Source organism: Cyprinodon variegatus, unplaced genomic scaffold (genome assembly GCF_000732505.1).
Source record: "Cyprinodon variegatus isolate N-32 unplaced genomic scaffold, C_variegatus-1.0 Scaffold919, whole genome shotgun sequence".
Lineage (NCBI taxonomy): Eukaryota > Metazoa > Chordata > Actinopteri > Cyprinodontiformes > Cyprinodontidae > Cyprinodon > Cyprinodon variegatus.
Genome location: NW_015151372.1, coordinates 177,666 through 189,552, shown reverse-complemented (window position 1 = coordinate 189,552; position 11,887 = coordinate 177,666). Strand labels below are relative to the sequence as shown.

At 42.9% G+C, this 11,887-nt stretch overlaps 1 protein-coding gene across 5 annotated transcripts in view; it reads left to right on the top strand.

Moving 5' to 3' along the window:
* The window catches only part of LOC107099926 (RAC-gamma serine/threonine-protein kinase), a 76,897-nt gene that overhangs the window by 60,335 nt on the left and 4,675 nt on the right, over positions 1-11,887 (top strand). For all 5 annotated transcript variants that reach the window (XM_015398239.1, XM_015398240.1, XM_015398244.1 and 2 more), the window contains exons 9-12: positions 903-1,025; positions 1,620-1,748; positions 10,583-10,797; positions 11,026-11,113. In XM_015398239.1, the coding sequence (XP_015253725.1) occupies positions 903-1,025; positions 1,620-1,748; positions 10,583-10,797; positions 11,026-11,113 (555 nt within the window). The remainder of the gene's footprint in view (positions 1-902; positions 1,026-1,619; positions 1,749-10,582; positions 10,798-11,025; positions 11,114-11,887) is intronic.

Below are 11,887 nucleotides of genomic sequence, written 5' to 3'. Positions count from 1 at the left end.
TATATAATAAGCAGGTCCAGTTTTTCCAAAAGATTGTATAACACACTCATTTGTCGTGTCCTCTAGACAAACTCACAGCAGAAGACTCCACTGCTGAAGAAAAACCATTATAAAACTCATTTAGTTTGTTACAGAAACTTCTGACAGATTGTTGACAAACTGGGAGATTTTCGTCTGGTCAGTGGGACCAGATAAACTTTGGGCTACAACCTCCCACATACTGTAGAACAGCACCATTTTTCATTATCATCATCATCATCTTTTTATTCCAGTTAATATTATTTTTGGTCTAACTTGTACTGATATCTGTCCATTTCCCCCTCTGTAGGAGGGTTAAAAGAGATGAGTTGTTTGTTAAGGAATTAGTCTCCATCCAACTCCAGATGTAAGCAAGTTGAAAAGAAAGATGGAGGCCCAGGGTTAGGCCAGTAATGAGCGCTGCAGTGGAGGTAGCATGGCAGAGGTGTTGGCTGTAGCAGCAGCAGCCATCGCTCTGTCTTTAACCAGAATGGTGTATTGATTAAACCCCTTGATTTGGCCCAGATCAGCCAGCTCCTTGCTAGCGCTGTGCCAACGCGGCCCGTAGGGTTACATGGAAGAAGTGTGTGCAGCAAAAGGGGGGCTGCTAGATGAGGCGCCAGCTGCCGGGCTCTTCCACCCACCCTCCTCCGAGACGCCAGCCCCCCTCCTGCCATCACTCTCCCCTCCGCTATCTATCATCTCAATATGGTGCGGGCAGCCAGTTTGTGTTGTGCTAATTTCCTCCAATAAATCAGTAATTATTGCTGTGCCGTCCCTGCTGTCTCCCCCACATTTCTCCCCCCCATTACCCTTCCTTTTTTTTTTTGGGCTTGCTCTCTACCTCACCCCTTTCTCTGTCTTCCTCTCTCCTTCTCCTGCAGCTGTTTTTCCATTTGTCCAGAGAGCGAGTGTTCTCAGAGGAACGCACGCGCTTCTACGGCGCTGAGATAGTCTCAGCACTCAACTACCTGCATTCAGCCAAGATTGTGTACCGGGACCTCAAGGTAAACAGAACCCAGAAGTAAAAGGGGAGTCTGGTCACATATTTGAGGGAAAAGAATTGCTGCTCCCCCCCCTCACCTTTTTTTTTTATCAGCTCCACAGTTGTGTGTGTTTCCTTTTTTTTTTTTCTTCGTTGATTCAAGTGGCTCAGAATTGGTTGTAATTAAAAAGTGGGACAGAGACCTACACAAAGCAAAAAAAAAAAAGATTGGGGGGTGCTGATGCCACAGAGGTAGAGAGGTAGATGGCTCCGTCTGAGCGCCTGCCTGGCAGCCTTGGCCTCAGACCTGCTGACAGCAGCCAAGAAAACAGGAGGGGAAAAAAAAAGCAGGCGCAGAGAGAGAAAAACACTTCAGCCATTAAAATTAAAAGGTTGAGTGGCTCCACAACACGCCTGAAGTTTATTTCCCTCATTTGTTCAGAGTTCAGTGTGTCTTGGTGTGCCTACTCATCTCTCTGTTTATGTGTCTACCTCTGCTCACTGTTACACTTTTGGCTTTTTGATCTGTTATCAAAGCGCCCAGCACTGCAGGAACGCTGATAGTTCTCACTGATGGATGATGACAATAAGTTCTGTCTTTTTGTTTTGGGTCCAGCTGGAAAACCTGATGCTGGATAAAGACGGTCATATAAAAATCACAGATTTTGGACTCTGCAAGGAGGGCATCACTGACGCTGCTACCATGAAGACCTTCTGTGGAACACCAGAGTACCTCGCACCAGAGGTAACGCTTCATACAAACTACTACAATCAGATTCAGCTTCCTTATTCCTCTCACTGTTTTTTTATTCTCTACCTGTCTTCTTATCTGCTCTTCAAATCTAACGAACAGTCTATTAAACGTGTATGTTTATCTTCGTTAGCTAGGAAATTACGGTATATGCATAAATATTTGGCTATTTTAAAGATTCACATGGATCATTAGTCTGTGTAGGATTATAGTACTGCAGTGATTCGAGGCCTATTTTTGTTTTAGCAGAGGTGTACCATATGGGTCTGCTAGCAACAGGCCAGAAGGTAACCCTGAATGAAACTACAATAGAATCACTGTACCACCACTATATAAAAATATTGAAGCATAAATATAAGGGATCTCACTGTGCATGTAATTACTTTCAGACTGAATGAAGGAACAAAAGACATGTTATATATAGCTTGAATAAACCTTTAACCTAAATTTAACTTGACTAAAGGAAAAATATCAAATTAACACCTAAATTGCCACTAAGTGTATTAATTTCCAAGCTTGTCCTGTTGGTCTTTATGGAGTAAAATGTGTATCTGCTGTGGTAGCTAGCCTGTTATCTTCAGCTTAGCAAACATGCAGCTTACCAGACCTGGACAACATGTCACATCGACTTTATCATTACTTTTTCCAACATAAGCCTTTAGATGTGATATTTTGTTACGTATATAACAAGTTCCATGCATGCAAATTCTCTATGCTGGCCTTTGGACTTAATATCACTGCCTTGCTTATGTCAATACTTGATCTATATCTTTATCGGTCATAATGCTAAAACCTAAAAAGACTGGTGGGGGAAATGGGGAAAGAAATCATTATTATAATTAATAACCATCATTATGGAATGCTTCTTTGGTTTATACACCATGACTGTTTGCTTTTTTCACGATCCAAAAGTATTTCCAGACAGACTAATATGTAATGAGCAGACCTTTTAGACCATAACATGATTTAAAAAGGTTATCTTTAAAACACAATGCAAAGCAGCTGGTAGCATGGCAGCTGTAGTTTTAAAGCAGCTGAATCCAGACACAAGCCAAATGGTAGAACTTAATAACATTTTCTCAGCCAGCTCGCTGGCAGTGCGCAGCAACACGTAGGGGATTTAGGATCTTGGTATTGCTAACTAGGCCATGCATGGGGTCAGATCAGACTATTAAATGAAATGTTTGGACAAAGCAAACTGCAGATTAAGGATGAAACGCTGAAAGGTGTAACACATCAGGTGAACATCAGCGGTGATGAATTCCTTCATCGCTTTGACATTAAAGCTTTCTCGCTCTGTTTATCTCTAATCAACTGATGAGCGATACGTTCATCAGGGGTCTGACTGTTATGTTCGGCAAAGCTAGCAGATTGACTGAGGCCTTGTTCTACATAAAAGCATCTGCAGCATCCACAGGCAGCCTATCCATTAGGCCGCACGGGGGCCTCTGTGAACTGTGGGGACTCCGGTCGCCCGCAGCACAGCGCCTGTTTATCTAACAGCAGCCCCATCTGATTAGCTTAACCACCGGGATTATAACCCGTCTTTGATAAACGGCCACACACCAGGGAAGGTCACTGCACGCCTTCTAACTTATGGTTGCTCCCGCTCAAACACATATTGTGTTTTTTATTTGTTAGCATGTTTGAATTGTTGCCTTCATGCATGTGTATGTTTTATTTCTCTGATTTCACAGGCAAGTAGTTTCCATAATATCAGGGTGAGGAGTAAATATGCAGCTCAGGAGTGTGAATGAGGGTGTTGGCGGTCGAACTAAGCACGCATGCTCTCAACAGCCACGTTCTTGCACTCCCTGTTTTTCTTTTTCGCCGCCGTACGCTGTCCAGTGACGGACGCTGCTTCAGTGGGAGGCCAGAGGATCAACTGGCAAGATGGATGCAGGACTGTAGGTGGTGGAGACAGAGCGATGGAGATGTGCACGTAAAGACAAGAGAGGCAGAGTGTAGATCCCACTCAAAAAAAAAAAAAAGTACGGTGGACAATTTGGCGCAGTGTTTTGTGCCTTTTTTTTTTCCTGTAGTCCCTTCCTTTGCGTGCCAAAAGCTGATTGGAGGCTGTTGGTTATTTTTCACAGGATGTGCGTCTCCTTGTGCATTTATGTGTGTGTGTTAGTGCTGCGGAAAGTGCAGGCTAAAGCGAGGCAGATGGCGGCAGATGGGCGAGGTTGGAGGAAGGTGGTCGGGAAAAAAAAAAAAGGAAGAAAAAAAAAAACCCTGGAAATCTACACCAGTGCCACTCGCCCGCCCGCCCGCACACTCCGCTCGCCCGCGTGTAAAAATAACACAGCTCGCTTGGAGCCAAGTTACAGAGATGCAAAGTAGCCGGGATTAAAAAGAGAAAGGTGGATTGGATTGGGGGGGGGGTCGTAGATGGAGGGAGACAAGAAGAAATTTTCAGGGTTACAGGAGGGAAATTCTGATGGTTCCTGTGTTTGCTGTCCTAGGAAGGGGGCAGAAAATGATCTTACAGCAATGCAAAGTGAATCACTGCAGCTGAAGATGCCGAGCAGCAGACTGAGGTGTTGTTTCTATAACAGCCACAATAGAACAAACGTTTACGTGAGAATACTGAACAGAAAAAAACAAAGAAGTAGCAAAAAAAACACAGAGTGTTTTCTCTGCTTCTTCCTCCATATTTTCTGTATTTGACACTTTTCTTTGTGGCAGTTTTTTAAAGTATTGAAGGGGGTGGAATTGGTCTTTTTCCATTCATTTATTTATTTTTTTATGTGTGTTGTATATGTCGGACAGTGACCTTTTCACTATAAATGTTTAACAAACATTGCGGCGCAGTCAGCTGTTAGGGGAACATTTGGAAATGTTAGCAGATTGTCAGGGTAAACCCGTTTCCAAATAATGACACTGTGCAGATAGAAGGTCCACGTCTGACATCAGCAATATGGGATTGTATGGCCACAGTATAGGAAGTGTGTATGTGGGACTGTGTTCCCCTGCTGGCTATCTGGGCTGTAACAGCCACAGGCGTTGTGAGCCTGTCCCGTCCTGTGTAGCCCCTGCGCTTTCTGCCAAAGCCCCCGTCCTGCGAACAGCAGCTAGCTGCCACATGGCTGCCCCAGCGGGGACCGGGACGGGTCGAGACCTTTTTCCCTCTCTGCTGCTTTTAATCTCAGCTCCGCTCCTCTCTCCTCCTCTCCTGCTGATGGTTTAAATTGTCCCTAACTCATATCGTCCCATTTATTACTCAGTTCTGTTGCTACATTATACACACACAAACCCGATGCGATGCCTCGGCGCCTGGGGCTGTAGGGCAGCATTCTGGCTCTGTGTGGATTAATCTGCTCCCTGCCTGCAACCGAGCTGCCACCACCTTCCTCAGACATGGGTCAAACTAAAACACACAGCCTTCTCTGCACATCCACACGCTAACAGTGCATTAAAAATCAACATTTTATCTGAAGTTATTACCACAAACTACTGCATTTTTAATGGATTTTACGTCATAGATGAATGCAAAATAGTCCATAAAGTTTAATCGGTACAAAAGATGTATATCTTTCTCCTTTTGTGCTTGTGTTCCCTATATCTGTTACCTCTAAATGACACCAGTTGGCTACAAAAGTCTTGTGGGAGAATGTGTTAACAGATGTAGTTGTGCATTTTAAAAAGTTCTGTTCATGGTTTGCTACAAATCATGTAGAGGAGACTGTAAAAGAAAATGCTCGCCTTTTAGGACTATATGAAAAATGACAAATGGCCAAAAAAACAACACTTCACTCCCCGTTCCTACTGTGAAACATGGTGATTGCAGCATCATGCTTTGGAATGCTTTTGCACAGCAGGAAGAGAGGAGCTGACAGGAGTCTCAAAGAAGAGAATGGGCCGAAATGGACGTAACAAAAAAAACTAAAGTGAATGAAAAACAGGCATTTTCTTCATATCCAACCCAACAGATTTATTTGTCAGCACGTCTGAACTTTATGTTGCATCTTTGTATAAAGAAGAAAAAGTTCAGACAGCTCACTAGATTAGCAGCAAAAACAGCCCTCTAAGCTGCTTTGAATTTCACAAACTGCAGCCCTTACTGTGTGAGCGCTGAAACAACACCAAACATCTCCCAGTTTGCCTCCCTCTCCAAACTTTATGAATTTGATGAGGATGGATAAATATTCCATCTGCCGTGTACGAGTGTGTGTCTGACAGTCTCCCAGCAGTCTAAGCCGGTGTTATCCCTCCAGCCGTACCAGTCAGAAGTATATATCTGGAGCTGGCGCCGTGCTTCATTCCCCCAGCTCTTCTCTGCAGCTGCCAACTGGGTGACCAGCTTGATTCCCTCGCAAACACATTTACACATAACAAATGGCTCTCGTAACTCTTATTTACTTTAACATACAGTGCTTTGAGGAGGACTCAAGATGACATGAACTTTTTTACATATTTTTAACCTGCCACCACCTATTTTATATAAAGAAGTCTTTAACCCTTATCAGGGAGTAAAAGTAAAGGTCATTGTTAAGAGAAATCCTGTAAAATAGGGGACAAAGCAAACGTCAATTTTTTTTAAATTTTTTTTTTTAGCTTACATACAGAAAGCTGTATGTGTGTTTGAAAATGCTGTAACAATCCCAAGAGTAAAACGTGGTGGCAGCATCATGGTGTGAGGAAGGTGATGCATTTCTTCATCAGAGTTGATGAAGCTAAACATGAGAGAATACAGCATGGGGAGTTGAGATTAGATAAGACTTAATTGATCTAGCACTTAGCTAGATCAATAAAGTTAGCTTGGCAAAAGTGCCAACAAGTGCTTTAATCAAAGCAACTTGGCTACTTTGAAGAACCAAGAATATAAGAAATTGTTTCAGTTGTTTCAAACTTTTTTGTTAGGTATTTAATGCCACATGTGTTAATTCATAGTTTTGATGCTTTCAGTGTGAATCTACAATTTTCATAGTCATGAAAATAAAGAAAACTCTTTGAATGAGAAGGTGTGTCCACAATTTTAGTCTGTGCTATATATATGTTTATATATTTATAAACTCTTCCTCACCCATCGCGGGTGGTCTTCCCCCCTTTTTCCGTCGAGCTTGGGTCCTCTACCAGAGGCCTGGGAGCTTGAGGTTTCTGCTCAGTATCTTTGCTGTTCCTAGAACTGCACTCTTCTGGACTGAGATGTCTGATGTATTTCCAGGGATCTGCTGTAACCACTCCTCCAGTTTGGGGGTCACTGCCCCGAGGGCCCCAATGACCACGGGTACCACTGATGTCTTGACCTTCCAGGTTTTCTCCAGCTCTTCTCTGAGGCCCTGGTTTTTCTCTAGTTTTTCATGTTTTTTTCATGATGTTGCAGTAACTTGGTATTGCTATGGCAACCACAACAGCTTTCCTCTGCTTTTTGTCCACCAACACAATTTCCAGTTGGTTTGCCATTACCATTCGGTTCGTCTGTATATGGAAGTCCCACAGGATGTTGGCTTGATCATTCTCTACCATCTTTGGAGGAGTTTCCCACTTTGACCTTGGGGTTTTCAGCCCATACTCTGCAGAGAAGTTTCTGTACACTATTCCAGCCACTTGGTTATGGCACTTCATGTAAACTTTCCCTGCCAGCATTTTGCACCCTGCAGTCATGTGCTAGATTGTCTCAGGGGCCTCTTTGCACAGTCTGCACCTGGGGTCTTGTCTGGTGTGGTAGATTTGGGCCTCTATTGCTCTGGTGATTAGGGCCTGCTCCTGTTCAGCCATGATGAGTGCCTCTGTGCCGTCCTTCAGTCCGCCTTTGTGTAGCCATTGGTAGGATTTCCTGATATCTGCCACTCCATTTATATTATGGTGGTACATCCCTTGTAGAGGCTTATCCTCCAATGACAGAGTCTCTGGCACCTCATCTTCTGTTCACCATTGTCTGAGACATTCAGTGAGGATGTAGTGTGTTGTAGCCTTGTCCTTGATGTACTTAGGGATCTTGGATGTTTCATCCTGGATAGTGTCTCCTACACCATTAGTCCTCTGCCTCCTTACTTATGGCTGGCATACAGTCTCAGGGTACTGGATTTGGGATGGTACCCTCCATGACTGGTTAGGAGCTTTCGTGTCTTAACATCTGTGGCCTGTACCTCCTCCTTTGGCCAGCTTATTATTTCTGCAGGGTATCTGATTACTGGTAGAGTGTAGCTATTTATTGCCCGAGACTTATTCTTGCCATTGAACTGGCTCCTTATGACCTGCCTTAATCGTTGGAGGTATTTGGCCGTAGTCGCTTTCCTTGTTACCTCTTCGAGGTTGCCATTTGCTTGTGGGATTCTATGGTACTTGTAGCTAACTTCATTGTCTGCTATTGTTCCTTCTGGAATTGAGACCCCCTCTTTGTGGAGTACCTTCGCCCTTCGGTTACCCTTAATTGCTAACCGAGGGCGAACAATCCTGATTCAGAAGGACCCCTCAAATGGTATACTGTAGTCCCATCCAACTATCGACCCATAACCTGCCTCTCCACAACGTGGAGCTCATGTCTGGGATCATAGCGGCTAAGATAAGCGGGCACATGGATCAATACCTGAGCACAGCTCAGAAGGGAATTGGCAAAAATGCCAGAGGTGCCAAACACCAACTCCTGGTAGATAGAACAGTCAATGAAGACTGCAGAACCCGAAACACTAACCTAAGTACTGCCTGGATTGATTACAAGAAAGCCTACGACTCAATGCCACACATTTAGATTATTGAATGATTGGAGAACAGCTGAAGTCTTTATTATTGCACAGGTTAATGCACAGGTATTAAAAAGGTATATATAAATAGGTATTTATTTATATAGTTATTGCACAGGGTATTAAATAGTGCTTGCATATTAGTTATTGCACAAGTTATTGCAGTTGTAGTGCCGCTGTAGAAGTCTTTCACTAAAGGAGCAGCACAGCTATATTATAGATGCTGATACAGATCCTTAGTTACTCCTCTTCCTGTTGGTAATAATAATAATCCTCTTCACTCTCTCTATCACGTCCTTAAATAGCTATAACGTGGTTATAATATGACCAACAGTTACTGCAGTCATTGACGTCGTGCTCCATGAAGAATCTGTCGGTTAAAGTCAAGCTTCCTGTTGCGCTGATCTGACACTGACAACAACTGCTTTTGTGGGTTTTTGTTTGTGCTTTTGTATGTTTTTCTTTTTTTTTTTTTGCAAGATGAGAGAAACCAGCCTTTTTCGCTCCCTACAGCTGGGACACAACACTTTGTCAGAGTATAGTACATTTGAGAGGCTTCTTTTAGGAGCACATAACATGTCAGGATAACACTGATTTTGTTGCTGAGACTTAAAGGCAGCTGTTACATTATAGTTTTGTTCATTAAATGTTTAGATTTGATTTTGTCTAGATGTCATCTGTTATGAATTATATTTTCAAAAGATATAGATTTGCTGTTTTTGCCAATTTTATAAATTTAAAAGGTCCAGAGGAAGGCTATAACCCCAAAACATACAATAAAAGCCTCAGAAAACTAAAGTTTAGATATTTATATCAATGTAGTTTTTCTCCATAACATATCAAAATAAATACAAAGAGACAGACAACAAATATAAAGGTACATCAATACATGTGTAGAAAATGGTTTGTTTAGCAATTAAGATAAATTATAATGAAGACATATGTTTGTATCTTATTGCTGATATGAGAATGAGTGTTTATTTTTATGAAGTTTAAGGATGCAGACATATTGAGGAGGGCGATGGTTCTAAAAAGACTTTTGTTTCAGATAATTTCATTTAGATCTGAAAAAAACGACACTTCTGAAATTGATGATCCAGGTTTATTCCAGCTGCCTTACATTTATGGTGTCTTTTTTTTTTTATGAAGCCAAAGTCTGTGATTCATAAGGACGAGTCTCCACTCCTTGATGGGTGCATATTTCTATACTCCTCTCCGTCTCCTGCTCCCTGCTGGCGGCAGCTCAGTTTTCGCTGCTGCATTCTGAACCTCCTCCTGTTTTGACATCTCCGGTGTAATCGTCTGCTGTAATTGAGAATTGTTGCATTCTGAACAGGTTTCATGCGAGCGTGTTTTGCGAATGTTTGTGTCCTTGTGTCCGACTGGTCCATTAACAGTGAGTGAGATGTTATTATTATTGGCGTGATGAACAACATATGCCGCTCTGGCTTCACTCCAGCTCCGTCTGTCCCTCTGTCTGTCTGTCTGTCACACACACACACATACACACACACTCATCACGGTAATAAGCTTATTATGGTAATGAGGGAGTCAACAGCACCTGAGTTACCTCTGTTCTCAATGAAAGAGAAGAGACGAGGGGAAGGAAGGTGTGATTAGAGGACGGGGACGATAGGATGAGACAGGACGCACAGTCGGGAAAGAGGAGCAGATCAAAGCCTTTGATATAGACATTTCTTACTCTTCAGCACATCTTCTCTCAGTCCACACAGCAGATCTTACAGTTCAGCACCTGCGCTGGCTAGCTTAGAGGTCCGAGCAACCTTGATCCAGGCGATTCCAGTTTCTCTGTCCAGGAAGATTCCCGTCTGTCCCTGCCAGGTGGGCTCGGTTTTCCAGGGAGAATTGGCAGCAGAATCCATGCAGGGCAGGAAGCGGATTTCCTTACTGTAACACATACATCTGAGGAGATGTAGAAACCTTATCATGTTTACACCTCATTTAAACACTAAAACAACTTCTCTATGATTTCTCCCTGAAGCACCACCAAATTCTCCCCGTCCTGTTTTGCCTTTTCTTCTTCTACATAACTGAACACTGCAGTCGGTTCATCCAAAAACTAAAGGCAGATGTCTAATAAAACTAATGATCCCCTTTGGAACTGTGCGTTCCTGTCCTCAGGTCCTGGAGGACAATGACTATGGCCGTGCTGTTGACTGGTGGGGGCTGGGCGTGGTCACGTACGAGATGATGTGCGGCCGGCTGCCGTTCTACAACCAGGACCACGAGAAGCTGTTTGAGCTCATCCTCATGGAGGACATCAAGTTCCCACGCACGCTGTCGGCCGACGCCAAGTCGCTGCTGTCCGGCCTTCTCATCAAAGACCCAAACAAAAGGTCCCTGTCCCTGGATGGCACTGTTACTAAAGTCAATCATATTTGCTAAAAAAGAATGGATGAATATGGAACGTAAAAACAAAAATCTGTTATTTAAGTGATAGTAGATACCAGAAAGCGTTAGAATCTGGGCTCAAGGTTGTTTCCGTTTTTTTTTTTTTTTGTTCAGTAAAAAATGCTGTGCTCATCCCAGTTTTGTTCTTACACTTGTCTCTACACTGCAACCAGGCTGGGGGGAGGACCAGACGACGCAAAAGAAATAATGAGGCACAGTTTCTTCTCCGGCGTCGACTGGCAGGATGTTTACGACAAAAAGGTACGCCATGGCACAACTGTTTGGTTTCTCATGGCAGTTGTGGCTTTTTACGAAGCAGAGCAACAGAGCAGAAGCATCCACTTGCATTCTGTAAGAGATTGATTGAACTTCCTGTGGTAAGTTCTGCATGGAGCTTGTTCAGGTTTAACTTTTGATTGTGTTGAAGTTTTCCTGTCGCAGATCTATAGACAGAGCTGAAATGCAGCTGTTAAAAACACAGAACATCACAGAGAGGTGTGACTCTCTCCCCTAAGAGTCTCCCCCCGCCTTTAATCACGCAGCACCACTAAGTGAGACTTATGTACCGTGAGGCAACACCTGTTGCATCTCAGGTGTAGAGCTTCCTGCTTCAATCTGTTCTACAGCTTCCTGTTTTGTTTGTGTTACAGCAATTGAAGAGGCACATCAAACAGTTTCAGTCAGTTGATAACAAAAAAAAAAAGAAAAAAAAAACTGAATGTAGTTGAAAGCATCAAAATGATGTCCTAAGCTTTTTGTTTATGGACACATAAATCTAAATCTGAGACAAACATTTTCCAGGCCTGTGTACTTAATGACATGTATATAACAAATTCGATTTGGTAACAAAGATTCCCCCCATAAAACACACTACATTCAATAGAAAAAAAAGTTGTTTTTTTCCTGAGTTGCACATTAGTGCAATATAAACTCCAGGGTTCATATCTGGGCTACTAGGTCGATAATAAGCTTAAAGCTACAGTGTGTAATAATTACAGGGATATACAGCCAGAAATGTAATATATTATACATAAC